The 27,684-nt window shown below is 31.9% G+C and overlaps 2 protein-coding genes across 4 annotated transcripts; one reads left to right on the top strand and one right to left on the bottom strand.

Annotated features, from left to right (window-relative positions):
* Positions 1 to 1,838: 1,838 nt before the first annotated feature.
* Positions 1,839 to 4,600, top strand: LOC108336172 (putative glycerol-3-phosphate transporter 4). 3 transcript variants are annotated; one of them, XM_052879287.1, is made up of 4 exons: positions 1,839 to 3,048; positions 3,181 to 3,705; positions 4,288 to 4,335; positions 4,531 to 4,600. In XM_052879287.1, exons 1-3 carry the CDS (start codon positions 2,124 to 2,126, stop codon positions 4,314 to 4,316), a joined length of 1,479 nt encoding a protein of 492 aa, XP_052735247.1. In that variant the 5' UTR covers positions 1,839 to 2,123; the 3' UTR covers positions 4,317 to 4,335; positions 4,531 to 4,600. The 3 variants fall into 3 exon arrangements, with proteins under 3 accessions (XP_052735247.1, XP_052735264.1, XP_017427997.1); XM_052879304.1 differs by having other exon boundaries at positions 3,181 to 3,322; positions 3,476 to 3,705; positions 4,288 to 4,578; XM_017572508.2 differs by having other exon boundaries at positions 4,288 to 4,578.
* Positions 4,601 to 5,918: 1,318 nt separating this feature from the next.
* Positions 5,919 to 7,338, bottom strand: LOC108329126 (protein ECERIFERUM 26-like). The gene is made up of 2 exons (XM_017563177.2): positions 6,853 to 7,338; positions 5,919 to 6,695 (listed from the first exon to the last, which is right to left on the bottom strand). The coding sequence occupies exons 1-2, from the start codon at positions 7,336 to 7,338 to the stop codon at positions 6,069 to 6,071; spliced, it is 1,113 nt and encodes a 370-aa protein (XP_017418666.1). The 3' UTR covers positions 5,919 to 6,068.
* Positions 7,339 to 27,684: the final 20,346 nt, after the last annotated feature.

Raw genomic sequence — 27,684 nt, 5'->3', positions numbered from 1 at the left:
ATAATCTTCAAAAACACAAGGCAATGCACATGTGAAACCAATAATACAAAATTAATTTCCCAACCACTCATTGCATCTACTGTATATAACTTCTCCATCAATTTTCAGCTGTTGCATGTGAGTTAAAAGACAAGGAGAGCATGCTTTTGTGAAGTACATTATATATACCCTAAACCTAAATCAGGAGAATATTATCAATCTCTTAATAGTTAGCTTATTGTGTCGTGAACCTCTTCCTCTATAAATATTTATGAACACCATATTTATTAATGATTTATATTCAATTATAATGTTTAGTGATAGTTTATTGTGTATTGTTTAATGTTTATTTATAATGAATGAAATAATAATATTTATATAAATTAAAGTACGATGGTTAATATTCAATCTAAGGTTTATTAAGTTTTTCTAATATATATAAAAGTTGAGTATAATATTTACGGTTAGTTCATGATGAGTTTGGTGAAAAGTATTCATTCTAGTTTGTTTATAAGACAACTTTTTAGTGTTTGTTAAGAGCTTTTAGGCTTCTTTATAAACTTGAACTAAAAAAAATTCAAAATGTGAAGTTGATCTACGAACATTTAAGAATTCAAAATATGAAGCTGAGTAGAAACATTTAAGATGTGAAATCAAGCTAGAAACATTTAATTTGTGAAGCCGACAGAAAAATGTTCATGATAGAAAGTCAGGGTAAAAATGTTTTAAGTGTCAAATCAAGTTAAAAAGTGTTTAAAACACATTGTCTTACTAAAAGTGTTCAAGGCACAAAGCTAGGCCAACAATTCTCGAGATACAATAGAAAATCTTCAAGAAAAAAAAAATAGAAATGCTCACTGCTAAAAAAAACAAAAATAATAGACAAGTATATATGTTGTTAGACACACCTTTTCTTTCAAATATAAGAAAATATAATCATAAGAAAAAATATATGTTGTAATATACTAAGGTGAATTAATATAGTTTTTCTTTTAAATTAACTTGTCAATATGAAATTACTTACTTGTATTTTATCTTATGTATCAGTATAATTTTATTTATTTATTTATAGATATTTTATATGAATAAAGTTAAACACCAACATATTAAAAAATATAAACATTGCATACGTAAAGTTTAATAATAAAGAAAATCACGACTTGTGTAGTCAATTTTTTACCAACTTTTGTCTAATTCATCTTACTTATAAAAAATGACTTGTGGTTACACCCATATGGATATAGGAGGTGCACTTGAAAAGAAAATACATTATAATTTCAGTCATAGAGGCCTGATTGTGCCCTCAGATATCAAACAAGTGTTGGAGTTACACCCATATTTGTCAGAGAAAAAACATAAACAAGATATAAATTCTAATTAGATACTATGATAGATGATGTTTAAACTTTAAATTGTATAGTTAAACAAGAAAAAAAACATTTAAAAAGTATTCATATGCCCAAATAAAAATAATAACATGAGAAATAATATGAATTAAAACTTATTATAATCTTGTTAATTAAATTTTACATAATCCAAGTATACGTAGTAATAATTACAACATAATATCCAGTTTATAGATAGATAATGAGAATAATTTGTTTTTTAGTGGTTATATTAATCATGATAGAAAATAAATAAATTAATAGTAATCCTCCAAATATATGGATAGCTAGTCACCTAACTTAAATGAAATTATATTTAAGTTTATACAAAACTGCATACTCCTGAAAGTCTATGTAATTAATTAGATGCTAATATACTTAATCTTATAAACAAACAGTGATTGAAGATTGGGGTCCTATAAATCATCAATTGTGGTGAGGTCCTAAAAAAATTATATGTTCATGTTACTACTACAAGAGAGTAACACAAGCCAGGTGTAGCAGCCAAGGTGAACGGTGGTGACCGCCGAGTCGTTCTACACCACCGGTCTCTCTAACTCCACGTGGCAGTCTCTGAATTCATCAATCATTGCCACGGTTTTCTCTCTCTCTCTCTCTCTCTCTCTCTCTCTCTCTCTCTCTCTCTTTCTCTCTCCCTTCCGCCATTCTCGCTCCCCCTCTTACCCCTCCCCAAAAAGCTCTTCTCTTTCACCACTCCGACACCAACCAACCGTTCCCATCCCAACAGCAACATCAACCATGTCTCGCCATTGCGACCTTTGTGCCACCCCACCTGGGATTCTGCTATTACGAGCCAAAGAATGGAACTATCACACGCACCGCTACATGGTGCTGTTCATCACCTTCCTTGCCTACGCCTGCTATCACGCCTCCAGAAAACCCACCGGGATAGTGAAGAGCGTGTTGTGCCCGGAAAACGAGGATCCAAAGGACGGTTGGATACCCTTCAACGGCTACGATGGACCATCAAAGTTGGGAGAGATCGACGTGGCATTTCTCGCGTGTTACTCCATTGGGATGTACGTGGCGGGCCACTTGGGAGATACCCTGGACCTTCGATTGTTCCTAGCTTCTGGAATGATCGGTAGCGGCATATTCGTCGGGCTTTTCGGAATGGGGTACTTCTGGAACGTCCATTGTTTTTGGTTCTATCTCTCCATGCAAATGATCGCGGGCATGTTTCAAGCCACGGGTTGGCCTTCGGTTGTAGCCGTTATCGGTAACTGGTTCGGAAAGAGGAAGAGAGGGCTTATCATGGGAGTTTGGAACGCGCATACTTCGGTTGGTAACATTTGTGGCTCTCTTATTGCTGCCAGTGTTTTGGATTATGGATGGGGTTGGTCTTTTGTTGCGCCTGGTGCTTTGATCGTGTTTGGTGGGGTCATTGTTTTTCTGTTCTTGGCTCCTTACCCAGAGGATGTGGGCTTCTCTTCTTCTTCTTCTTCTTCTTCTTCTTCTGTTCATGTTGCTGATGATAAAGAAGCTCTGGTGCATAAAACTGGTGATGGCGCTCTCAGACACGCGTCTGTGAATAGAAAGGGCATTGGGCTTGTTGAGGCGTGCATGATTCCAGGAGTAATACCTTTTGCGTTGTGCCTCTTCTTCGCCAAGCTTGTTGCCTACACGTTCTTGTATTGGTTGCCGTTTTACTTAACTCATACAGGTAACGATTGATAGGCAGATTTTATGGTGTAGCTTCCCAACTAAGTTACAAACTATTTTCTGTGAATTGATGAAAGTTGAAAATAATAGTTTATGGAACCAAATAATAAATGTTTATATCTTCATTTTGCAGAAATTGGAGGAAAGTATATGTCTGTTAAGTCTGCTGGAAACCTTTCAGCCTTGTTCGATGTAGGGGGCATTGTTGGGGGTATCCTTGCTGGCTATATATCTGATAAACTCAATGCCCGTGCTATAACTGCGGCTAGCTTCATGTATGCAGCTATTCCTTCTATGCTTTTATACCAGCATTATGGAAGTGTTTCTATAAATGCCAACATTGGTCTTATGATGGTGACTGGATTATTAGTAAATGGACCTTATGCTCTTATCACCACTGCTGTCTCTGCTGACTTGGGCACACACAGTTCTCTCAGAGGTGATTCTCGTGCTCTAGCAACAGTGACTGCCATTATAGATGGTACTGGTTCTGTTGGTGCAGCTGTTGGTCCTCTTCTCACTGGGTTCCTGTCAACAAGGGGATGGACTGAAGTTTTCATGATGCTAGTTGTTGGTGCTTTTATTGCGGGGCTTCTTTTGTCACGATTGATCATAGCAGAAATTGGAGAGAGAAGTAGTGGAATTCAAAATCCTGAAGGTAATGAATGCTTCCAAGTCATGTCATCAGTTTCAGTCCATGCCTTTCTTTTATCAATCTTGTTCCTTTTGCATGGAAAAATCTATTTGATAAAAGGATTGTCCAACATACCCCAAGCAAAAATGGGGTTAAACAACCCAATCATGACTGAGTTTTGCAATTCTCTTTCGTACTTTGAGATAGTTGATTATAGGTGATGATTGCACCAATAAACTATCATAAGCTCTTTAACCTCGTTTTATCTGGGTTAAGTTTGACAATCTCTGTCAAGTAGGTTGTCTAACTTGTCCGAAGTAAAACTGAAGTTAAAACACCCCATCATGACTTATTGGTGGAATTCTTTTATGTTCTTCATGATTATAGGCTGTAGGTATTAATTGCACCGATCTTCTATGCATATACTCACTCACATTCATGTTGCATGGAACATGTTGTGTCCTAAGGCGTTTGTTCGTTTTCTTTGACTAGAGTATGAACAAATAGCATTCTCATGTTTGAATTACATCAAACTCATAATATTGAATGTGTGCATGTGTTATCATCCCTTGTGATGTTTTTGACATGCTGTTTGATCTTTGGCAGCCACTGCATCTCAACCGCTTCTGGAGTAGGAAAGATGACACTGATCAGGTCCTCATGAATCATTAAATCTAATGCTCAATACATGTGTTGTAATGTGAGAAAATTGTACAGTTTTGTTAATGACATCGTCTCTAGCCTGCAGCACCCACTTCACTGTTCATTTTACAGACGATTAAATCATCTAATAGACTTAAAGTCCATTCATTCAGCCTTCCGATCAATTTTTTGTCTATACTGTGGAAGGTTTCAGAGGATCTTGATTCCTTTGCATCGTGAATTGGATGTATGAAGGGATAATTGCGGAGACTGACTGCTTGTACTGAGTCATCTTGACACTAGACATTCCAAAGTGTCATTTATTACCTTAATCCTTGTGTGACACTGATTCAAGGAGCCACCACTTTCAATTTTGTCAGCAGTAGATTAGGATATAGAGCCAAGTTTCTTCTATCTTGTTCACAACCCAAATCCCCCTCCAGCATCTCAAATTTTGTTATCACAAGATGTTAGTCATTTCGGCTCGTGTATGAAAATAAATAGATGAATAAATCTCGGTATATAGTATGATTCCTATGTTACTTTTGGTTGTGAACTCTACTTTGTGTATGAGTAGCAGGTAAACCATAATTTCTCTCGCCTTCGTTATGATTTTCCTCCCTCCTCAGCCTTCGTTATAATTGAATTGTATCAATGTCTGTGTTTTCTTTATTCATGAAGTCATGATGTACATTTTAACTCAACATATTTCGACCGTGCTTTTCATTTTCCTGTTTCTGAAGAAATGGCTTCATCTGATATACGAGGACTCTGTAAGAAACAAGTGTAGATTTAGACCAAAGGAAAAACAAGTGGCTTTGCAGTTGGGATGTTGCTAGAGACTGAAACAAAACTAAGGTTTTTGTTTCATCTTACAATAGGGTTTATTAAGCACTGTTGAATGCAGAGGATCAAAATCAATGCTTAAGGTAGTTTTAAGTCTTTTCTGAAGTGACAATTCTAAAACTGAAATCACTTCCGATGCATTACAGCTAAATACTTAAACCTGTTTATTCAATAAAATAAATAAATTTAAGCAGACATTTAACCATTTAAACTCATAATTAGAACTCATCTTATGTTGAAATTTTAAAGGCTTGCAAAAGAAACAGGGGTCCAAAAGAAAAATGATACCTACCTTAACATTGTATAGTGGATCGACACCAAACAAAGGTAGACAGCCAACGCCATTAACATCGTTAATGTGAAAGTGACAGATGGATAAATCCTTTACCAAAGTTCAAACATGCATAAACATAATCCTATGATTTGATAGAACAACAAGGGCTGCAAAAAAGCACCCCTTCTTTCCTTTACATCAAGATGCAGTTCTAATTTTAAATTAACGAATGTTAATAGGTTGTTTATAATATCAAAATTACTCTTAGGCATATTTTTTAAAATATAAATATTTTTAATTAACTTTTCTTAGGTATATTTTCAAAATAACTCCAATATATCATTTATTTTCTACTTCAACATACTCTCCATTGCCTAATTTAACTTCTAAGGCAAATGAATCTATGTTAATGAAAGCCTTTTTTATCTCCAGTCATATATAACTACTGCAAGTGATATCTTTCATTTTTTTTCTTTTATTCTCAAAATCTCCTTTGATAGATTGAAGTTTGACTCTTTTCATATTTGAATCTCACTCAAATTCTTATTGAAGAGTATTCTATTTTGCTATCACAATCCTTGAAAATATGACTAACAGTGAGACTCCTTAAATAATTTCAAGAACTTCAAGGGAGAGAAACAATGATCACAGCAGAGGCCTTTTCCTCCAGACATGGAATTACTACAACGTTCCCATCAGCAGCAGCAATTGATCCAATCCAACGAGAAACAAGGACAGGCTTGTTTCCTTCATGAAACATTACGAACTCTCCAAAATCATTCCACGTGCCACCACTGATTTCATTCTTTAGGCTTTGGTCCAACACTTTCTTACAGTATCCACTCTTTGAGTGACCCTCTACCTTGATCACCTCACACGATTCTTTCACAAACAAACTAAATTCTGTCCACACCCTCTTGTCAAGCTTTTTCTCTGCTTCCTCAACGCACAGCATGGCAACTTCCCTCCAAAATTCCTGGTTCAAATTTAAGTCTTTGCCAATGAACTTGAATGCCATGCTCTGTGCCTTTCTGCATCTGGTGCGGTTGATCACATCAGCATGGAGAGGCTCGTCGTTTTTTACGAGAAGAGAGTGATGAAATATGGGTGCTTTAATCTCTTGTCTTTGGAGTAACATGCTGCTGTGAATGTCAGCCCAAGTCTTGAGGAAGTTCTCTACCACCAACGCATCTGCCAAGAGAAGGCTGCAGCTAATACCTACTGTGTATCCTCCACATTCAAACCGGGTCACCTGAAACAAAAAGCAAAAACAAAAATCAAAAGAGTCCTTCAATTTGATGCATGATTAATATATAACTCAGTATGAAACCTTATGGTTAATATACACACGACCTTATCCATCTCGAAAAGCTTAAGGCTAAATGATAAACACAGCATGCTCTACTTGCCTGGACGTAAAAGAGAGGAGAGAACTGAGGATTGTGTTCATCAATTTCCTTCCAAAAGACAAGCTCAGCCTCAAGATGCTCCTTTTCAGCTCTCAATGAAAGAAACTCTGACAAGACCATGGGGAAGCGAACCTCGTAGAGTCGAATGCCAGAATCATTGGACACAATCTCCAACACTGCCTCGTCCTCATCACTGCCCTTCCTTTTGAGCCTCCCAGAAAGAAGTGGGTGTTCCACCAGGGCACTGCCTAATGACTCTACAATCCAACCAGCCAAAAACTTATCACCCTCTTCCTCGTTCAACGACTCGTAGTAGAGAACGATTTGGTAGCAACCATGAATGCCCTTTATCTTCATAATTGAGTCAGTGTCACTCATCAAAACCTGGCGAACTCGTCGTGGTTCTGACACCTTCAGCGGTCGTACACTCAGCACGGCTTCAATCTGCAGCTTTGGGAGGTTTTCGCTGGCATCACACACAGCCATTGTTTCTTGAACAAATCAGTGTTCATTCTGGCCATATTTATTGGGAAAAACTTTGGTTAGCTTGAGGAATTCTATTTTCAAGTATGTTCTAATTTTCTTTTACTTTTATTTATTTATATTACTATCAATAAAATTACTTGTTTTTACTTTGAAAAGAAATTGATGGTTGTGAGTAGTGTAATACTTGACAAAATAATCTATTTATCCCATTTTTATTATATATATTTATTAACAAATCTATCCATTCAATACAATGATAAAAAAAAAAGATTAAATCAACTTCCTCCTTTTAATTTTATTAACAATTAATCATCCATCATGACTACTCAAAAATCAATACACTAATACGGTTTTAGCTTTTTAAATAATGCAATATGTTTTACTTTTTAAGAATACTAAAAATATAAAGACAGTTATTGACACAAAGGCTAATAAAATTACTTTCTTTTTTCACGGTTTTCATATTAGACACAATTTTCATTTGGTACTAAGAATATTTGTGAGGCTTCCGGTTTCAACTTGTTTTGTGCTTCCAAGTCTATGGAAAATTTTAAATTTTGTAAATTTGTTTTTAATATTTTTAATATATATTTATGTTAAAGTATATCTTTTTTATGTTTAACATATTTTTGTATCTAGATTTTACCTTATTATTCTGGATGTGATAATATAATGTATTGTTTTTATGCTGGTTTTGTATTATTTTGTATAGGTATAATATGTATAGGTTATAATATGTAGGAAGAAATAAAAACAAAAAAATAATATTAAAAAATGTTAATATTAGATTTCGATTATAACCATAATTGAAGAATAAAGTAGTATTTAGTTTCAATTCAATAAGAACCAAAGCCAAATACCCTATTTTGCTTTAGTTCTAGGAGACCCAAAGCCAAATACTCTGTTTTGCTTCAATTTTTGTTAGAACTGTTATTTTGTCTTGATTTTTGTAAGAACAGAGGCTAAATATCCTATTTTGCATCGGTTTTCGTAATAATTATGGCTAAATATTTTTTAAATTAAATATATATTTTTTTAAATTAGAAAGAGTGTAAGCTTGAGTTGCTATTTGAATAGTAGTCTTAAATCCACATTTTTTTATATTTTTTATTATTTATTTATAGTTTCATGTTTCTGTTATATGGAATTGAATCGTAATAAAGACCTTTATACTTCTTTTGAAAACTGAAACAAAAAAACCATCATTTTTTACATCTGCTGGATATGCTTAAATTATAGAATCGATAAAAAATGTCCAAAATAATTAATGTGAAAACCAATTCCTGCACTAGTGATAACAATAATTAAATGACAAAAATTAATTCAACCAATTTTTCATAATTAAATATTTCTTATTTTCATTCTTTTATAAAGTGTTTTGAAATTATATTTTTAAATTTGTTTGAAAATTTTAAAGCAAATGCATTTTAAGAACTATATTGTTCTTACATAGTCAAATATACTCCGTTAACTCTTCAAATCCACTCCAAGCATATTCTTTGCTAACTCCAACTTCATATTTTTAGACTAATATGTCTTATGTCGCTTTTCTTTTGGATCGAGTGTAACATCCCGATTATATAATAATCAATATTATATAATAAGGACGTTAACATTCAAATATAGAAAACAGTCGGAATTTTGACGTGTAATTAAATGTGAGAAATTACAGTCATCCAAAAATAAAAGAAACTGAAAATTTAAACTTGAACAGTTGAAAGGATTAAACACTACAAGTGTTTAATCAAGAAATTCTAAGAAGACTACTCCGCAACATCAGCAACCTCCAGCTCTTGGTCCAAGGAAACTCCACGACAAGATCTGCTCCCATCCAAGTGGATGATCATCGCCAAAGAAACATACCCAAACAACACATAACGAAAACAATGCAAGGGTGAGCTAGATATAAAAGCATGTTATACATATAGCATAGGTAATTAATATAATCATACTTAGATTCGTATAAAAGAACAATTAGAGCATACTCATTAAACCACAATTCACCCACTTACACGACATGCAAAAGTCATTCAAACATGGTAGACTAACATTACAATACTTGTTACTTTATACCCCGACTTGTTACTTTATAGACCGACTCGTCCGGACTAGAATGTATGTAGAGCTGGGGCGGGTTGTGCACTTGTGATGGCCCCTACTGCTTTGCAAAGCCATTGCCGAGGGGTTTCACCCGACCATACACAAGGTTAGTCCGTTACCGCGGAATAGACCTCCAGTGATAGCGTCTACCCTAGGACCTCCCACTACTCCCACCACACGCGTCAATCCTCTCTAAGTGAGAATGAAAGACCGTTGGAGTGTTAGGGATAACCCCCCATATGGAAGCCTCTTACATTCATTCAATACACTAACCGATCCCACCGAGAGATCTTAATTTCCGATTAAATCCTACTATTTTAAATCTCATGATATTTCTTTTGGATCAACAATGTACATCATAAACCACTTATAACCATACACTTCCAACCAATCTGGATCACATGAAGATGCATTCATAAATTATAACCGAAATATTTAATTAACATAACTTACTGGATGAGAGAAAACATAACAGAAAATATCACCACAGTAAATCCAACCTATCTCTTCCATTCACGTAAATCACATCACAATATATATTCCAAACATTCCTCATACTTGACAATCTGTTAAGCAAACAACAATAATCAATCCAATACACCTTACCAGACAATAACAGTCCTAAAAGAACCACTAAACAACACAAAACCCCGTAACTCATACTTAGACAAAGAAAATGGCTTTGAAACCATCACCAACAGTTCCGGAAGGGTTCAAAACCTCCAAAACGACTTAAGAAACGTCCAAAACGGACACCCGAAACCCCAGAAACTATCAAAAACAAAGACGAAACAATTTTCTGCGAACACCTCGCGCCCGGGCGCCATAAGAGGGGCGCCGGGCGCCATAAGAGGGGCGCCGGGCGCCATAAGAGGGGCGCCGGGCGCGACTTTCTGCGAGACTCTCGCGCCTGGGCGCCACCGGGGGCGCTGGGCGCGAACCAGAAGTCGTCCAGCCCCATACCAGTTGACAGCAACCATTTTGCACCTGTTTTGATCAGTTTGATGACTCTAACAAGTCACAAATGACTTACCTAAGATATCCCAATAGCCCAATTGTACTCAAAATCCTTACTTCCCAAAATCACTACCTCACTTCCTCTCAAAGTGACCCAAAACTCTATCAGCTTGTTCAAAACAGTGTATACTTTCCTTACCTTCCACTTGATCACCCCTCCAACATAATACATACATCAACATACCAATCTCAAATATCATTTCAACCCAACCACATCCACAGTCACAAATTTCCAGCATACAGTTCATACAAAGATCAACACATGTATTGTTCATACAACTCATAGAAAAGATCTAGCTCCCCTTACCTCTTGAAGACTTCCTTTGTAAATCTTTGAATCTATCTTCTCCATGACTTGCAGCACCAAGGTTTCTTTCCCACTCCAGCAACTATGAACTTCACCTTCCTCACTAATTTGTAGCAAGAGTTTTCTCTCCCATTTCAGAACCCAGTAACTCATTTTATCTCTTACGCCTAATGCTTTTCTGAATGGTGCCAAAGTGAGAGCAAAAATCTGAACGTGTTGCTCCCCATCCTCCAAATAAAACAAACTCTTCCCCTTTCCAGGCAATTGGTGCTTCCCTCCTTGATTTCCTCTCCCAAATTCCTTTTTAAAATAATTGCACTTCAATCATACAACAAATGGGTGTCCCCACCACTTAAAAAAAAATTTGAGGTCCTTACATCGAGTAGAAGTGTGTCTATAGAAGCTTTGACATTCAAGTACGTCAATGATAGTTAACACAGTAATAACAAAACGTAATTAATTTATCTCAGGTATCATGTTATTTATACAATATTTATAGGTCTTTTCTTGAATGAGTTTGATTCGAATTAACTTGGTTAATCTTTGAATAATCATTATGCTAATCATGTCTTAACTTGACTTATACAATATTTGTTATGTAGATTGATATGATATGGTCAAACACATCATCTATTCTCACAACATGTGGATCGAGTACATCTAGACTCATGTGGTTGAAATGATATTAAGTGTATTAAATACACTAAGATTCCAAATTCAATATATATTCAATGTAATCTCAGTGTTATCATACGAAAAAAAATTATATTTATCTGATATCATTATATAGGTATATATGTCATAGTTCTTTAAAAAGATACTTCAGATTTATAATTAAAATTTTAATAGATCATAAAAATTTATGGCAAATTTTATTCTATGTATTATTTCAAATAAAATTTATTTTATTTATAATCAGTAATGGAGAAAAAAAAATGATAGAAACTACAATAAATTAAAATGATTTATTTGTTAGAGCAATAGGACGGGTAGTTGGAATTGCAGTATTCTATGCATAATGATTGGCGTGTTTAAATTAGAGTTTGGTGTACGGATTTAGCTAACATTTGTATCTATTTGGTGTTTATGCAAAATTTGGTAATCCGACCAATCTAATCTTTTTCAATTGCTACCACAAATAGTAGTTAAGTTAGCTACAAGTTAATATCACTGTGTACTAACTAGTGTTTAACAACACGCAAACAACAGTTGCTAGTAACAAATTTCTAAACGTTTTCAAAAAGTATTAAAGCAAAATTATTTTATAGTTTATTTATATATATATAACTTATTTTAATATTTGAAAATATAAGAAAGTATAAATTATTTTTTATTATTGTTAAAATTGTTCACGTAAAAAATTTATATATATATATATATATATTCATGTTTAATTTTGAAATAAATATGATAACATATGGCAACAAATTCTATTTATCTATTTTTATTTTTTGAAATATAAATTTGTTTACTTATTATTTTTATTGAAATTATTATATTAATTTACCACTTTTATTGTTATTATATTTATGACAAGATTATTATTTTATTATGATTATTATTGTTACTGTTTGTGGTAATGTTAAGTGAAGTTACAAATGAAAAAAAAAGGATTGGAAATTGATTTTGTCATTTTCGATATTGAGGGAAATCAGAAAGAAAAAAATAAAATTATAATGTTTTAGACTGAGGATAAGTGAGTGGAAAACTTGTAATTAATTTTATTTATGTAGTAGAAAATATTTTTTTAAATTTTATTATAATTTTAAATGTAAATTAAAATTAAAATTAATTCTAAATTGAGATAATTTTTTAATACATATATAAAAAAATATTTAGAAATAATATGATATTAAAATAAATTATTTTACCTAATATTAAAATTTAAAATAATTATTTTTAATTATTTATAATTATTATATTTATTTTAATAATTAATTTACAAACTTATTAATTAATGAAATATTAATAAAAATTAATCACTTTAACATAATCATAAAATTTAAATTATAAATCTATAAATAGTTTTCTAACTTCATAAACTCGTAAAAGTGTACTTAGTCAAAATTAAAGATTGTGTATAATTTGTTTTATAGATTTGTTTGTTGAAAGTGTAAATTTAGTTTGTTTTATTTAACACTTAAATTACGTTATTATGATAAAGTGAACCGTAGTTTTTTTATTTAGGATTCAATATAAAAATTACATGCCATCTTCAATTTTAAAAAATTCATTCTATTTCTTTGACATAAAAGTAATAAAAGGGAGTACTAATAATTATTCAAGAACTATTTTACTTACGATAAATGTATGTTGAATGGTATATGAAGATTTTGAAAGGGTATATTAAGAGTTAATATAAAAACATATAATATTAGTCATAATATTTGAACTCCAAAAAAATTATTACCAGTTTTATTTTTAGTAACTTAATATTATTTTGTATTAAATTTTATTTATATTTGAATTAAATATATATATATATTTTTTTTAAAAAAAACTGAGTTCAAATTTTTTTGATTCGCTAAGAAGTAAAACAGATTGAATTGACTCACTAAGTGACCAATCCGTAATGAATCAAATTGGGTTAAATCAGATAATTCATTTTGACACTAAATACGTACAAGTTGTTTAATTGAGATAAAACAATAATAAAAAAAACAAACCAAATTATACAATAACAGCTATAATTGTAATAGTATTATAATTAATAAATTTTTAATATGATGAAAATTTTGCGAAGAATTGTTGGAAGTGATATATATGATAACAATTTGAGTTATCGTTATCAATTTTTTCAATAATGATCATAGAATAATCCTTACAATGTAATTTAAATCATCGTTAAAGATTTTGTTGAGTAGTGTTGGTTCTTAATGAACATACAAATCTTTCAAAAACTAGTTATGAAAAAGACATTGTAACTCTAATGAAGATATTTTGAATGGATTTGAGAAAAAATAAAAACAAGTTATTATCATAAACCAAATAACATTTAATACTTTCCATTAACATTCTACCTACTATTTGATAAAATATCTTTGAATTATTCAACAATATTAACATGCAATATATATATATATATATATATATATATATATATATATATATATTTTGTTTGTGTACCCGTAAATGATACTTCATCTAATTAGACAACTCAAAATGTTTAATTATTTATCATTACTACAAATAAGGATCTAATTAGACATTTTTTTTTTCAAATTTCAAATTAGAAAAAATCGAAGTAAGAACGGTCTCGAATTGAGATTACCTTCAACATAACTTCAATGTAAACATACTTAAAACCTATAAACATACTTCAAGTTGATCTGGCTAAATAAAATTTCAATGTATGAAAACACAGATCTCTCTATAGAGAGAGAGAGTATAAAATTAATAATATATACATATGAAAAATATACAGCAATTGAAAATAAAATAAATATAATTAAAATAATTAATCTATTAAAAATCTAAAAGTTAAAATTAGAAATACAGTCAAATTATATTTTATCAATAAAAAATACAACATTATATAATATTTTTAATTCTATAATTTATTAAGTTAATTTAACTGAAAATTTCCATCATACACTCTTACAACTTGATAAATTAGTTCACTAACTTTCAACTACCAAGGACCAACTCTAGCGAGTTTCTTTAACAAAATTTGCAACTACTTTTTCTAAATCATAACCTTGCAGTTTAGAAAAGAAGCATCTCACAAAACTTCCTTCGATCCTTTCTGAAAGTTGCATGCTTCTTATTTTTGTGAAGTAAATGACTTCGTTATATTAATGCCTAAGGAGCACACAAGAAAAAAAAATTTGATAGAAAAATAGATAAATAGATACAAGAAATTAAACATATATAAATAAATATAAATTTATTATCAAAAATAATCTTTTTAATATGTTATTTTATATTTTTTTACGGTTTGTTGAAGGTTTAATATTATAGTAGAAGAAGTTAATTAAGCTAGGTTATTCCTCCAACATACATAAATTAACCTATGTTACATTTTATAGACGTTAATTTATTTTTGTTGTATGGGACAACTGACATCATTGTGGTATTTTAATTTTTAAAATTTTTGTCAAAATTTATCTCTATTGAAGTCATGAAAAATCAATATAATACAAAAATATACTATAAAAATTTACAAAATTTTCTAAGTATTATAGTATCTCAAATAAAGATGTAAAGTATAAAAAATGGATAAAAAATAGGAAGAAAATAGAAAACTTATCATGAAAGATGAATTTTATGAAATTCTAGACTTCAATCTCCTTGGAATATTTTTCAATGTATTTGTCATCTCGTTTTCAACGAAATTTTTTTAACATCTTTATTTGAGGTTTGTGATAAAAGTTATCACTATTTGAAATTTTTCATCATCAAATCTTGATAACTATGAATCTAGGACAATTTTATAAGTGAATACTCTATATTTAAATACAACCTAATAGAAGTTATTACAAAAAAAACGAGTTAAAAATAATTTTCTAACTATCTTTAGTAAATTTTACAAAATCAAGATTAAACTAAAAATGTAATATTTAAACCATGTAACATGAAAACATCAATCTAATTAAGGATAATAAAAGTTTAAACCCAAACAAGCACGATAAAATGAAATAAAATAAGTTGACTGTTTTTATGAATTTAAGACTATGACTACTCTTTAATAAAAGATTTCGTACAAAAAAAAAAGTCTTTCATGCTTATAAAGTAATTTTGTAAGTTCAAATCAAATTAAAATTCGCTTCGGCTCCTTACTGTTAGGAACCTATACAATTTTGTAATGGAGACTTTTTGTGTTACTTTTAAGTTAAACGTCTTTACATTGTGAGGTTAAGATAATTTTTGGAGATTTTTTTTATTGTTCATATTTCGGATTTATTATGTTTATTATGGGTTTGACTTGATCGGGTTGAAAAAAAATAATTTTAACTTCTTTTGAAAAAAAATAATAGTCACATAATTTAATTAATGAAAATAATTTAATAATTAAAATATATAAAATGTTTGAATGATTATTAAATAAAAATAATTTAAAAAATCAAAAACATCTAAAGACTTAAAAGTTTAATTAAATCTAAAATAGAGTTAAACTTATAAATTTTTTTGTTCAACATGTACAGTTGAGTCTATTCAGTCTTAATATGTCAAATAATTATGCATCTGGTGGTGTGTTTCAAAAGTAGAACGATAATTATCTGGTTGTAACGGGTGAAGAGCAAATTTTAGGTTTAGTAGTAGAAAGGGTTTGAGCAAAGTGTACTAAAAAATCATCTTAAGAGCTCTTAATTGTATTTTGTACATGTTGTACCTGCTTAATAAATGTTTTTCTTTGGCCATAAGAAAATGGTGCTGGCACGTGTTTTTCAACTATAGACAGAAATTTCGTTAAATATTATATTGTACACGTTCACAAGTGGATCTGTTTATATTTGATTTTAATTTGATCTTACATATTTTGATAGCATATTATTTTTCAACTTAGTATTTTCTAAATTAGATAACTGATTTATGAGATAAATATGTGTATTCTAATATACTCATCAAGATAAACTATTAAAGTTCATATTTATAATCAATCAATATCCATTTACAATATAAACAGTTTCGGTAGATATTTTTGGGACCAAGAAACTAACCTGCTGATGTTTCTGGGCCGCTCGCTCGCCTCCAAACTCCAGCTGTTGGCCGATCGGTGTTGGCGCAAGCCGATCGGTCTCCTTTTGGACATGGGTGGATGTACCTGCAAAAGATACTCCGACGCTCAAGTTAAGCGTGTGATTTGAAGAGCCGCGACTCTTAGTTGAATATTTAGTGAATGGTTATCACTATTGAGTATTGGAGAGTAACGTAGAGTAAATAATGCGTAAGTGGAACATACCTGGCTTTCGGCCTTGGCTTTGTATTTATAATTTACCTCATGAATCCTAAGCTGATATAAGCCCAAAAAAATATAAACAGAATAAGATATAAACAGATTACCTGAATATCCGGTTGGTTGTTTGTAACCACTCGGTTAATATTTTATACTGTACATTATGCCCCCCAAGTCCGAGTTAAGCGGTTGGCTTTAGCCGTGGTTAACTATAGGACTGATGAGTTTGAGGGAGGCTGCGTTTGCGAAACTGAAAGCGTTTTACCGCTCGACCTTCAACATTAACCGAGCGGGATTTACCGCTCGTCCTTCAATAGGAACCGAGACGAATTTACCTCTCGGTCTTCAACATTAATCGAGAGGGTTTTACCTCTCGACCTTCGACATTAACCGAGCGGGATTTACCGCTCGTCCTTCAACAGGAAGCGAGAGGAATTTACTTCTCGGTCTTCAACATTAATCGAGAGGGTTTTACCTCTCGACCTTCGACATTAACCGAGCGGGATTTACCTCTCGTCCTTCAACACGAACCGAGACGAATTTACCTCTCGGTCTTCAACATTAATCGAGAGGGTTTTACCTCTCGACCTTCGACATTAACCGAGCGGGATTTATCGCTCGTCCTTCAACAGGAACCGAGAGGAATTTACCTCTCGGTCTTCTACATTAACCAAGAGGGCTTTACCTCTCGACCTTCGACATTAACCGAGCGGGATTTACCGCTCGTCCTTCAACAGGAACCGAGAGGGATTTACCTCTCGGTCTTCAACATTAATCGAGAGGGTTTTACCTCTCGACCTTCGACATTTAACCGAGCGGGATCTACCGCTCGTCCTTCAACAGGAACCGAGAGGGAATTACCTCTCGGTCTTCAACATTAATCGAGAGGGTTTTACCTCTCGACCTTCGACATTTAACCGAGCTGGATTTACCGCTCGTCCTTCAACAGGAACCGAGAGGGATTTACCTCTCGGTCTTCAACATTAATCGAGAGGGTTTTACCTCTCGACCTTCGACATTAACCGAGCGGGATTTACCGCTCGTCCTTCAACAGGAACCGAGAGGGATTTACCTCTCGGTCTTCAACATTAACCGAGAGGGCTTTACCTCTCGACCTTCGACATTAACCGAGCGGGATTTATCGCTCGTCCTTCAACAGGAACCGAGAGGAATTTACCTCTCGGTCTTCTACATTAACCAAGAGGGCTTTACCTCTCGACCTTCGACATTAACCGAGCGGGATTTACCGCTCGTCCTTCAACAGGAACCGAGAGGGATTTACCTCTCGGTCTTCAACATTAATCGAGAGGGTTTTACCTCTCGACCTTCGACATTTAACCGAGCGGGATCTACCGCTCGTCCTTCAACAGGAACCGAGAGGGAATTACCTCTCGGTCTTCAACATTAACCGAGAGGGCTTTACCTCTCTGCTTTGATCGAGGAGTGCTTCCTAGTGAACGGGCTTTACCGTTCGAGTTTGAGAGGGCTTTACCTCTCTACTTTGAGCTAGGAGTGCTTCCTAGGGAATGAGCTTTACCGTTCGAGTTTGAGAGGGCTTTACCTCTCTGTTTTGATCTAGGAGTGCTTCCAAGTGAATGGGCTTTACCGTTCGGCTTTGAGAGGGCTTTACCTCTTTGTTTTGATCTAGGAGTGCTTCCTAGTGAACGGGCTTTACCGTTCGGCTTTGAGAGGGCTTTACCTCTCTGCTTTGAGCTAGGAGTGCTTCCTAGTGAACGGGCTTTACCGTTCGGCTTTGAGAGGGCTTTACCTCTCTCCCGAGAGGGATTTACCGCTCGGTCTTGGACTTGATCGTTAATTATGAACTTTGCTGACGAAATTGGCAATCAGTGTTTGCAATAGGAGACTTCCCCTTCGTTAATTGAATTCCATGAAGTCTGTTTATGACTAGATCTTAGTCTGCACTTGCATATTTGATGGCGTGGATTTTGATATATATTTCTTCAAGATCTTCCTTGCTGAAATTCTCATGATGATATATATTATGGTATATAACCGTATAATAAATGATTCGGTTACCAGATATTATGAATTGCACCGAATAAATCACATAGATAATAAACAAGGTATCAAAACCGTCTTGAGATTTTATAATATTGCTGTTGATAGTTATCTTTCACACAACAATTTCTTTGACTATTTTAATCATGCCAGAAAATATTTCGGTTATAATAATTAGATAACTATATTTATAGTTATATACTATATTATATATAATATATCATATATCATATAATATATTATGGATTATACTATATATATTTAAAATATCTATATAAAATAGTTGTTATAATATCTATTAGCAATTAGATATTTTATGAAATATTCATATTTCAAAAAATACTTATCTTGTTGATGACGTCTCAAGTAAAATAGTTTTCACTTTGTCGAAAGTTTCTGGTGTTGATCTGAAATAGTGATGTCGAGACCGAACGCTCGTCTTGGTTTCTTGTGGTTTCTAATCATCTTTCTGGTGCTCTGTTCTTCCTCCATGCTCCTCGTGGTCACCATTGGGTTTGACGCTCGGCCCCACGGTGGGTGCCAAAATGTTTCGGTAGATATTTTTGGGACCGAGAAACTAACCTGCTGATGTGTCTGGGCCGCTCGCTCGCCTCCAAACTCCAGCTGTTGGCCGATCGGTGTTGGCGCAAGCCGATCGGTCTCCTTTTGGACGGGGGTGGATGTACCTGCAAAAGATACTCCGACGCTCAAGTTAGGCGTGTGATTTGAAGAGTCGCGGCTCTTAGTTGAATATTTAGTGAATGGTTATCACTATTGAGTATTGGAGAGTAACGTAGAGTAAATAATGCGTAAGTGGAACATACCTGGCTTTCGGCCTTGGCTTTGTATTTATAATTTACCTCATGAATCCTAAGCTGATATAAGTCCAAAAAAATATAAACAGAATAAGATATAAACAGATTACCTGAATATCCGGTTGGTTGTTTGTAACCACTCGGTTAATATTTTATACTGTACATAAACTTTTTAAACTTTTGATGTATTAAGTGAGTTTCCTTTCATTCATTCTTATATTTATAAAATATGTTCGACTTTCTAATATAGAGAAGAAATACGGTATTTTTATATTTAATATTAGACTAATTTTCTAAAACAATTTTACTTGTGTCATTAATATTTTTTGCTCACCTGATTATAGAGGGAAGTACTCGTTTGAGTTCGATCACCATATCTGAACCTTGGGCTCTGATATCACTATTGTGTCTTTTGAGGAGGAGGTTTCTTGTGGGTTACACAAACACCAATAACATTTGAGCCAACTATACCACTTTTTACTCCAAAACCTTAAGGCAATGAATTAATGGATCTTTTATCTAAATATAATGCTCTACTTTCTCATTTCTATCAAATGTGAAACTTGAACTCAGACTTGAATTCCCAACCATGTTATACCTTGTTGACATATAACATTTAAAGTATTTATTATAAAAATAATAAATTACTATGCATAAATTTATGATTGACGGACTCTACAACTTTTTTTACGAAAATTATTTACTCATATAATGTTTTATCAAATAAGACACGAATGTAGGCGTTGTAAAGCGTGTAGCTTAAATGTTTGCCAGCTAAACATGTGAGAAAAATAGTAAGATAGAAGGAATCCCATATAAAGTTTGGAGAAGAAAATTGGAAAAGTATACATACATAACAACTGAAAAAAAGGTTCATTCTTTTGTAAAGAAAGGAGAAACGTTCAGGGATGAAACAAAATACTTTCCACGTTCTTATCTTTCCTTAATGTTATCGCTCTAAAAGGACGCAACTCAGTCTTTAAAACTTTAGCAATAAGTAATATATATATATATATATATATATATATAGATAGATAGATAGATAGACTAATTTCATTTTTAATTAAAATTTATTAATTATTTTGGGATTCATTCAATTTATAGTATCTTAGAGGTGATCCATTCAACTTATTTGTAGTTCAATCTGAGCAATTTTGCACCCACCCATGTAGACAATTGTGGTCTCTACCATTAGAAATAGCCTCCTTTAATTCTGTTTCAAATAAGACAATTTTTTTAAAGAAATGGCTATATATGTTTTTATTTAGTAAATTTGAATGTAAACGTAGAATTTATCTCCATCATAAATTTTACTATATTTTAATATCTAAATTTTAAAAATTTAAAAATAAATAGGTATAATTATTTGAATATAATAATATTAATTTCTTTTACTTATTAAACGACGTTGATATTTAAACTGAGCTTGTTTAATGGTATAAATGACATATAACAAATTTAATCTAGATTAAGACAGAAATAGGGATAAATTTAAAATTTAAACTATTCATTTTAAAATTTTAAAATCAAATTATATCAGATAAATACAAATTTTAATTTAATATTCATTTAAAAATTAAAAATATATTTAACTTTTTATTAAAAAAAGACTGCACTTTTGATGTGGTAGGGTTTCTGATAAACCGTATTTAATGATTATTTAAATGTACGCGGCATTGCCACTGTTGCATAACAGGCTTCCTTCATTCTGAGCACGCGTAACACAACACTCCAAAACGCGTGTGACCATTCTCTTTTTCTTGATTAGGGATGACAAAAAAATCCGCTCCGGAAAATATTTTTTGGATAAAATCCGCGATGGATAGTTAATACTCGCGAATATTTACTACCCGCAACCCGTGAGTAGTGGATATTTTAATACCCGCTTATAAACATGTCGGGTGCGGGTATTATACTATCCATACCCGCGGATATCCGCTACACGCAAAAAATAAAAATAAAAATTTAATTTATATTTTATTAAGTTAAATTTAATTAAAATTAACATTAATTTATATTTTACAAGATTAAATTTAATTAAAATTGAATTTAAATTTAAATTTAATTTAATTTATATTATATTATATATATTTTTTGTAATTCTATTTAAATTATTTTAATAATTTATTAAAATATATTTTTTTAAAATATTTGCGGGTATCCGCGGATATCCACGGGTATTCGCGGGTTTTAAAATACCCGCGGATATTTTTTAAGCGGGTATCCGTGCGGGTAGCGGGTCGGGTAGCAAGTGAATATTTTTTTGTCGAGTCGGGTTGCGGGTAGGCACTATCCGTGCCCGACCCGACCCGTTGCCATCCCTATTCTTGATCTTCAAATAATTTTTGTTTTTATTATTTAATTTATTCTTTAACATATGATATTTTATTAAGTGGACTTTGTAGACATCAACTTAAATATTTTCATCTTTACCAAAAACTAAATTCCTTTCTTATAATCTGGGAGGAGTGCATACAAAAAAAATCATTTAGTTATTTTTATGTATTAAATTCCTACATATGTTTATCACAAAATAGTTTTATTTTCTACTCTAATATTATTTGTTAATATTCTTTATTATTTTAATGTTTTAAATTAATTTGTAAAACAGTTATGTATCTTTAATATTACAATTTTTAATCTATATTTATAAAATATTTTGAATTTAAAAATATCTATATTGCTTCCATGCAAAGTAAAAATGAATTATAACCAATTATAAAGAAAAATAGGTTACAATATTATTAAAAGGGTTGAATTAGTGTTTTAAAATTTTTAATTAATTAACGAAATCCCATAACAAAATTGTCAAATACTTGATTCATGTATAGGAATACACTAAAATAATATTGCATACAATCCAAACATACATAAAGACTTCGAGAGTAAGAGGAATGACACATGTGTTTTATACTAGTTTTATTATTCTGAATTTACTATTAATTTCAATCACCATAATCATAATTAGATTGTTTTACTATCTTAAACAATTATATTATAACATATTCTGTGTGTGAAAAATCTAACAAAAACTATTATAGTTATGTAAAAATCTACTACATAAAAAAATCATATTTAAGTGTACTAAAAAATAAATCGGAAAAATTTTGTTATGATTTCGAAAATTTACTTTGTTAACTAGTATCACTACAAAAATAATATAATTTAAAGGGGGTTTATTCCCGGCGGTTTTCAGAACCTCTGATAATTCTCGCGGTTTTTGTTAAAGCTGCAGTAAAATTTTCAATTTTTCTTTTGAAATAAATTTTCGACAGTTCTGAGAGAAATCCGCCGGTTAGTGTTGATATTCCTTTTAAAATAAATTTCGCGTGGATGGAGACCCTTATCGTCCACGGACAACCGATACGCCTCTGGAAACCCTAGTACACTACATCAAGAACCACCACCTCAAGCACACAGTACATCCACAACACTTTCGCCGTCAGCGTCCCCTCCGTCACCCTCCCCGACCGCAAACCGCTTCTCCAGTACCTCCAGGGTACCCTCACCTCCACCTCCACCGATTCCATCGAGTACTATCCTGAGGACCCCTCCTTCGCCCCTAAATCCACCCTCCCTTCCCAGACCCAGGCTCACCGTCGGTCCCTCCTCGAGTGCGAGAATCGTGACTTCTACAGCGTCCTCGTCTCCGCCACCAAGCGTTAGGAGGACCGCCAGAGGATGGAGTCGCAGTAGAGGAAGGACGACCTCTGCAGATTAAACTTTGAAAATAAAATGTGTTAAACTTTGAAAATCATATAAAATGATTCAAAACATTCTAATAAACTATTTTTAATAAAACTGGATTATATTATGTATTATTAATATGAATATTCAATAAATGGTAGTTGATTGGTTATTACATTTTAAAAGTATAACATGATCATCTTATTTTTAAACCATGCAACAATCTTTCTTTCAATATTGTTTTTCTTTTTCTAGAAACTGTAACTTAACTTATTTAATTTCTACAATTAAACAACTGTAGTGATCACACCAAAAAATCCTCACTAAATCATTGTTTCACTGAAAACGATACATTAAATTAAAAGTTAAGTCATCCAACAAACTTTATCAGCCTTAATATTCTGTTTTTAAAACTTAAAAAATTGAAAGAGACCTATAAAGATAAAAAATACATGTTTATTTAATTACAAATTCTAATAATAAATTTGTTTACAACCATGTTAAGATCTAATGTAGAAAAAATATATTAACACTAAATTTTTCGAAAAGCAACTAACACTAGAACATGAAAGAGATATTACATTGGTTTTTTTAGCATATTTGATAACGATTAATTTTACGTGTTTTTATATGTATATTTTGGTAAATAAATCAATTCTTTGATAACTTTTACCTTATTTTGTTTTCAATTTTAATATGTTTTCATGTTCTTTTTGTGTTTTAGTTTGTGTGTGTTTGTTTATCTCTAATCTTTATTTTGAGTGTGTAAAATAAGTCAACAAAAAAACAAATTTGGTGGAGGAAAAGAAACTAAAATTCAAGGAAGCATGTTTTGGATAAGAAATGATCATGTTGTCAAATTGTCCGGGTCTAAATGCCACAATTGTAGGCTAAGCCCCACCAACCCCTGCATAGGTAGCTTGAGCAATGGAAAAGTTACATTGAGCACTAGGTAATTTGAAAGGAATAGCGTTGAGTCGTGCAACTTATCAAAATGAGTTATCTAAACATGTTTCTTGCAAGGTTTTGGTCATCCTCTTCCTCCCACACTTCATTCTACACCTAGAGCGACTGGGAGAGGCCTTTGGAGGCTATTTGGGATGCTGGGAAGTTCTCCCTTCTCCTCCTTAAGTTTTAGGGTTAAATATGTTTTTAGTCCCTAAACTATTGGCCGTTTCTGGTTTTCGTCCCTCTTTCAAAGTAAGGTACGATTTGTTCCTCAATCTTTAAAAAACGTTCGTTTTAGTCGAAAAAACGAACGTTTTGAGGACTAAAACGAGGACTAAAAACAAAATTTTGAGGACTAAAACGAACGTTTTTTAAAGATTGAGGACCAAATCGTACCTTACTTTGAAAGAGGGACGAAAACCAGAAACAGCCAATAGTTTAGGGACTAAAAACATATTTAACCCTAAGTTTTAATCTTCATCAATAGTGTTTTCTTCGTTTTGGGTTGACGAGGGGGAGGATCTAGAAATTAGAGGTGTTGATACGAAAGGGGATGCAATTGGAACATGAAACAACTGCCAATGACCTTGGGAAGGAGCTTGCATCTTCTCTTTGGTTTCCATTTTTCCCCTATCTCTTCAATTTTTAGAACCCTAAGTTTTCCACCATGAAAGATCATTCCTATTTGTTGAGATTAATTGTAAAATATGAAACTCTTTGTAATTTTGTGTTGTTAGTAATATATGCTTTTCTAATTCATGTTAGTATTCAATTTCCATGTTTAATACTTGATATAGACTTATTCCATGTTTGATTTGTGGTTCTTGATATATTGAGAAATATGACTTGAACCTAGAACTGAAATTGAACACCTAATGAAGCTTGTATCTACGGATAAAACATGATTTATTAGTAATTTTACGACTCTTGAACTTAATTCATGGTTGCTTGTTGAGGATTTAAGGGATTAGAACTTGATGAGTGATCCTAGGTTCAAAGGCTCTAAGGATAGGATTTGAGTATAATTGTAAATTGATTTTGAAATGAATATTGAATTGAGATGATTATTAATGCATGAGAATGAAATGGATGAACTATAGTCTTTACAACTTGTAAATACTTTATGTTAAATTTCTTGTTGCACACCAACTGTGTAATAAAAATATAAAAAGAGTTTATTTCTACTTTTGTGAATTTTGTAGTCTAATTGAGTTATTGAGTGCAATAATTATTGAGTATTACACAAGTCCATTGGAGATAATTATATTTATTACTTGCTACGTGCAATCGGTGCACTTACCATTTTTCATTTACAATATTACATCGATTTTTTGACCATTATTGTATCAAGCGATGTAATAAGTGGGATGATCTATTATATCAGTGTCACAAACTGATATAATATTATATAAATATAACCTCAATTTAAAGAGAATCATTTTAATGGAGAAATAATTATAAAAAAGGAAAGAATATTACATCGGTTGTTTGAGGAAACCGATGTAATATTTATTGTTGTATTTTAAAAAAATAACAATATATATTATATCAGTTATGGTCAAAACCGATGTAATATGCATTGTTTTTTTTAATACAACATTGGTTTCTAGCTTCTAAACCACAACCTGCGAAAAACCAATACATTCCAGATTACAGACAAATCAAATACCAGGTTGCAAACATCAATACTTGTCTTAAGGTATACTAAAGTACTAAAACATATGAAAAATATTATGCTAAAGGTTAAGGCCATAAAATACTTAAACATCTAAATAAAACATTCCTAATGGTTATGTAAACTAATTTTTATGCCTCAAAAAATATCTTGCCCATTTTATGCAAATTTCATTTTTGTTTGTTCCCAATGGTTTGACACCATAAAAAACTTGTAATATGGAATATATATTAATTATGTTATAATAAAGCATATATGAAAGTTAAATAGTTAAAAAAAACACTTACATCTTGTCATAAATCAACAATGTTAGCATGAGCTATGGTCCACATCCAATATATAATGTAGTATCCACACCCAAAGCTTACATGTCGCTTATTGCACTAATATATAAAATTTATGTAATTGATATATAAAGAACTAAGAGAATTTAGTTGATAATAAATTCAATGCAAACTACATGCCATAAGATAAATCGAAACAAGATGGGATGAAAATACAGTGGATTTACCATCTAAGACATTTTATTTTAAAATAATTAAAAATAAAAGTAGAATTGAGTCTTTAAATAGAATCTTAAACATGAAATTAATACATAATACAACTATAACATTGATATTTAAAATAATAACTTCTAAAGGGTTGAACACCCCTTAGTCAACCAAACACATTCAACATATAAGAGTGAATGCACAATAAAAAATATAATCTTAATTAGATATTCAAATGAAAGTTAAATTTAATTCTAAATAATCCAAAATATTCAAATTAAATACTATTTTAAAAACTTATAGTTAAGAGATGGGAAACCTTCGCTATTGTGGTTACACCTTGAAAACCATTAGAGCAAGTAGAGAAACCCTTAATGGAGCCCCCAACAACCTAAGGGAGGGCAACAACAACAAAGGGATAGAGGGGCAAGTGGTGACAACAAGATGATGAGATGAAGAGTTTTTGCGAAACCACTTTCAAAACCACCAATGTAGGTAGAGCAACCCTTAGTGGAGCTCCCAACAACCCAGGGGACGACGACAACAACAAATGAGGGTGAATAGACAAGCAATGTCAACGAGATGAAGGATATTTGAAAAATCTACTCCTTAGAGCAATGTGCAGTGCGACTGAGACCCAAGACTCCTTGGCGATGTGATTGAGTCTGTGAGACACTATGATCGAACGAGTGTAACGGTGCGATAATGCACGACGAAACAAATAACTAGATTATAACTGTGACAAAATTAACGAACTGCGTAAGAGTTTTAAACAGACGAAAGTGATAACCCACGACCATTTTGAATGAACAAGTGTATGAGACACAAATGAAAGAAAATCAAAATAAAAAAAAGAATGAAGAAATGAATGAAGCGTTAAAATAAAAAAGATAAAAATGTGAAAAATCATGTGCGTGGAATTAAAAGTGATATTGTATGGATATTCTCTAGGATAACCCACCTAGTATTTAGTTTAATTTAAAAAATGAGTTTTAAACATAAATTTTAATTTTTTTCCAAAAAATAATGGACTATATCTGTTAAGCCAACAAATATATTTATCAGAATTTACAAAATGTCATCACGCAAAAAACTACATCATTTTGTTTTTTATAAATGATGTTATATGTTGTTGTTATATCAGTGTTTTACACTAATGTAAATGACAACTTTTTTAATACCGAAACTATTAAATTAAGATATATAATCAAATATAAATTAAATGATTTAATAAGAAAATTATAAATTGTAAGATAGTTATATAAAATAAATAGATCACTCTTTGTATTAACTGTTTTAAAAATAGTAGATATGGTTTATAATAATTAATAGGTTTAATAGGTTCGGAGGTCCCTATATTTGTGGGTTCGTTTCAGTTGGGTCCTCCAATT

The sequence above is a fragment of the Vigna angularis genome, chromosome 1 (genome assembly GCF_016808095.1).
Source record: "Vigna angularis cultivar LongXiaoDou No.4 chromosome 1, ASM1680809v1, whole genome shotgun sequence".
Taxonomy (NCBI): Eukaryota; Viridiplantae; Streptophyta; class Magnoliopsida; order Fabales; family Fabaceae; genus Vigna; species Vigna angularis.
Note: the sequence above shows the minus strand (reverse complement) of the source record. Positions and strands in the feature narration are given on the sequence as shown.

What these genes read in the sequence shown, in the direction of transcription:
- LOC108336172 (XM_052879287.1), top strand. Translation starts at nt 2,124, where the DNA reads ATGTCTCGCCATTGCGACCTTTGTGCCACCCCACCTGGGATTCTGCTA. An exon ending in GTTTTACTTAACTCATACAG is followed by an intron (nt 3,049 to 3,180) that starts GTAACGATTGAT and finishes TTCATTTTGCAG; the next exon opens with AAATTGGAGGAAAGTATATG. An exon ending in TGGAATTCAAAATCCTGAAG is followed by an intron (nt 3,706 to 4,287) that starts GTAATGAATGCT and finishes GATCTTTGGCAG; the next exon opens with CCACTGCATCTCAACCGCTT.
- LOC108329126 (XM_017563177.2), bottom strand. Translation starts at nt 7,338, where the DNA reads ATGGCTGTGTGTGATGCCAGCGAAAACCTCCCAAAGCTGCAGATTGAA. An exon ending in CTCCTCTCTTTTACGTCCAG is followed by an intron (nt 6,696 to 6,852) that starts GCAAGTAGAGCA and finishes TTTTTGTTTCAG; the next exon opens with GTGACCCGGTTTGAATGTGG.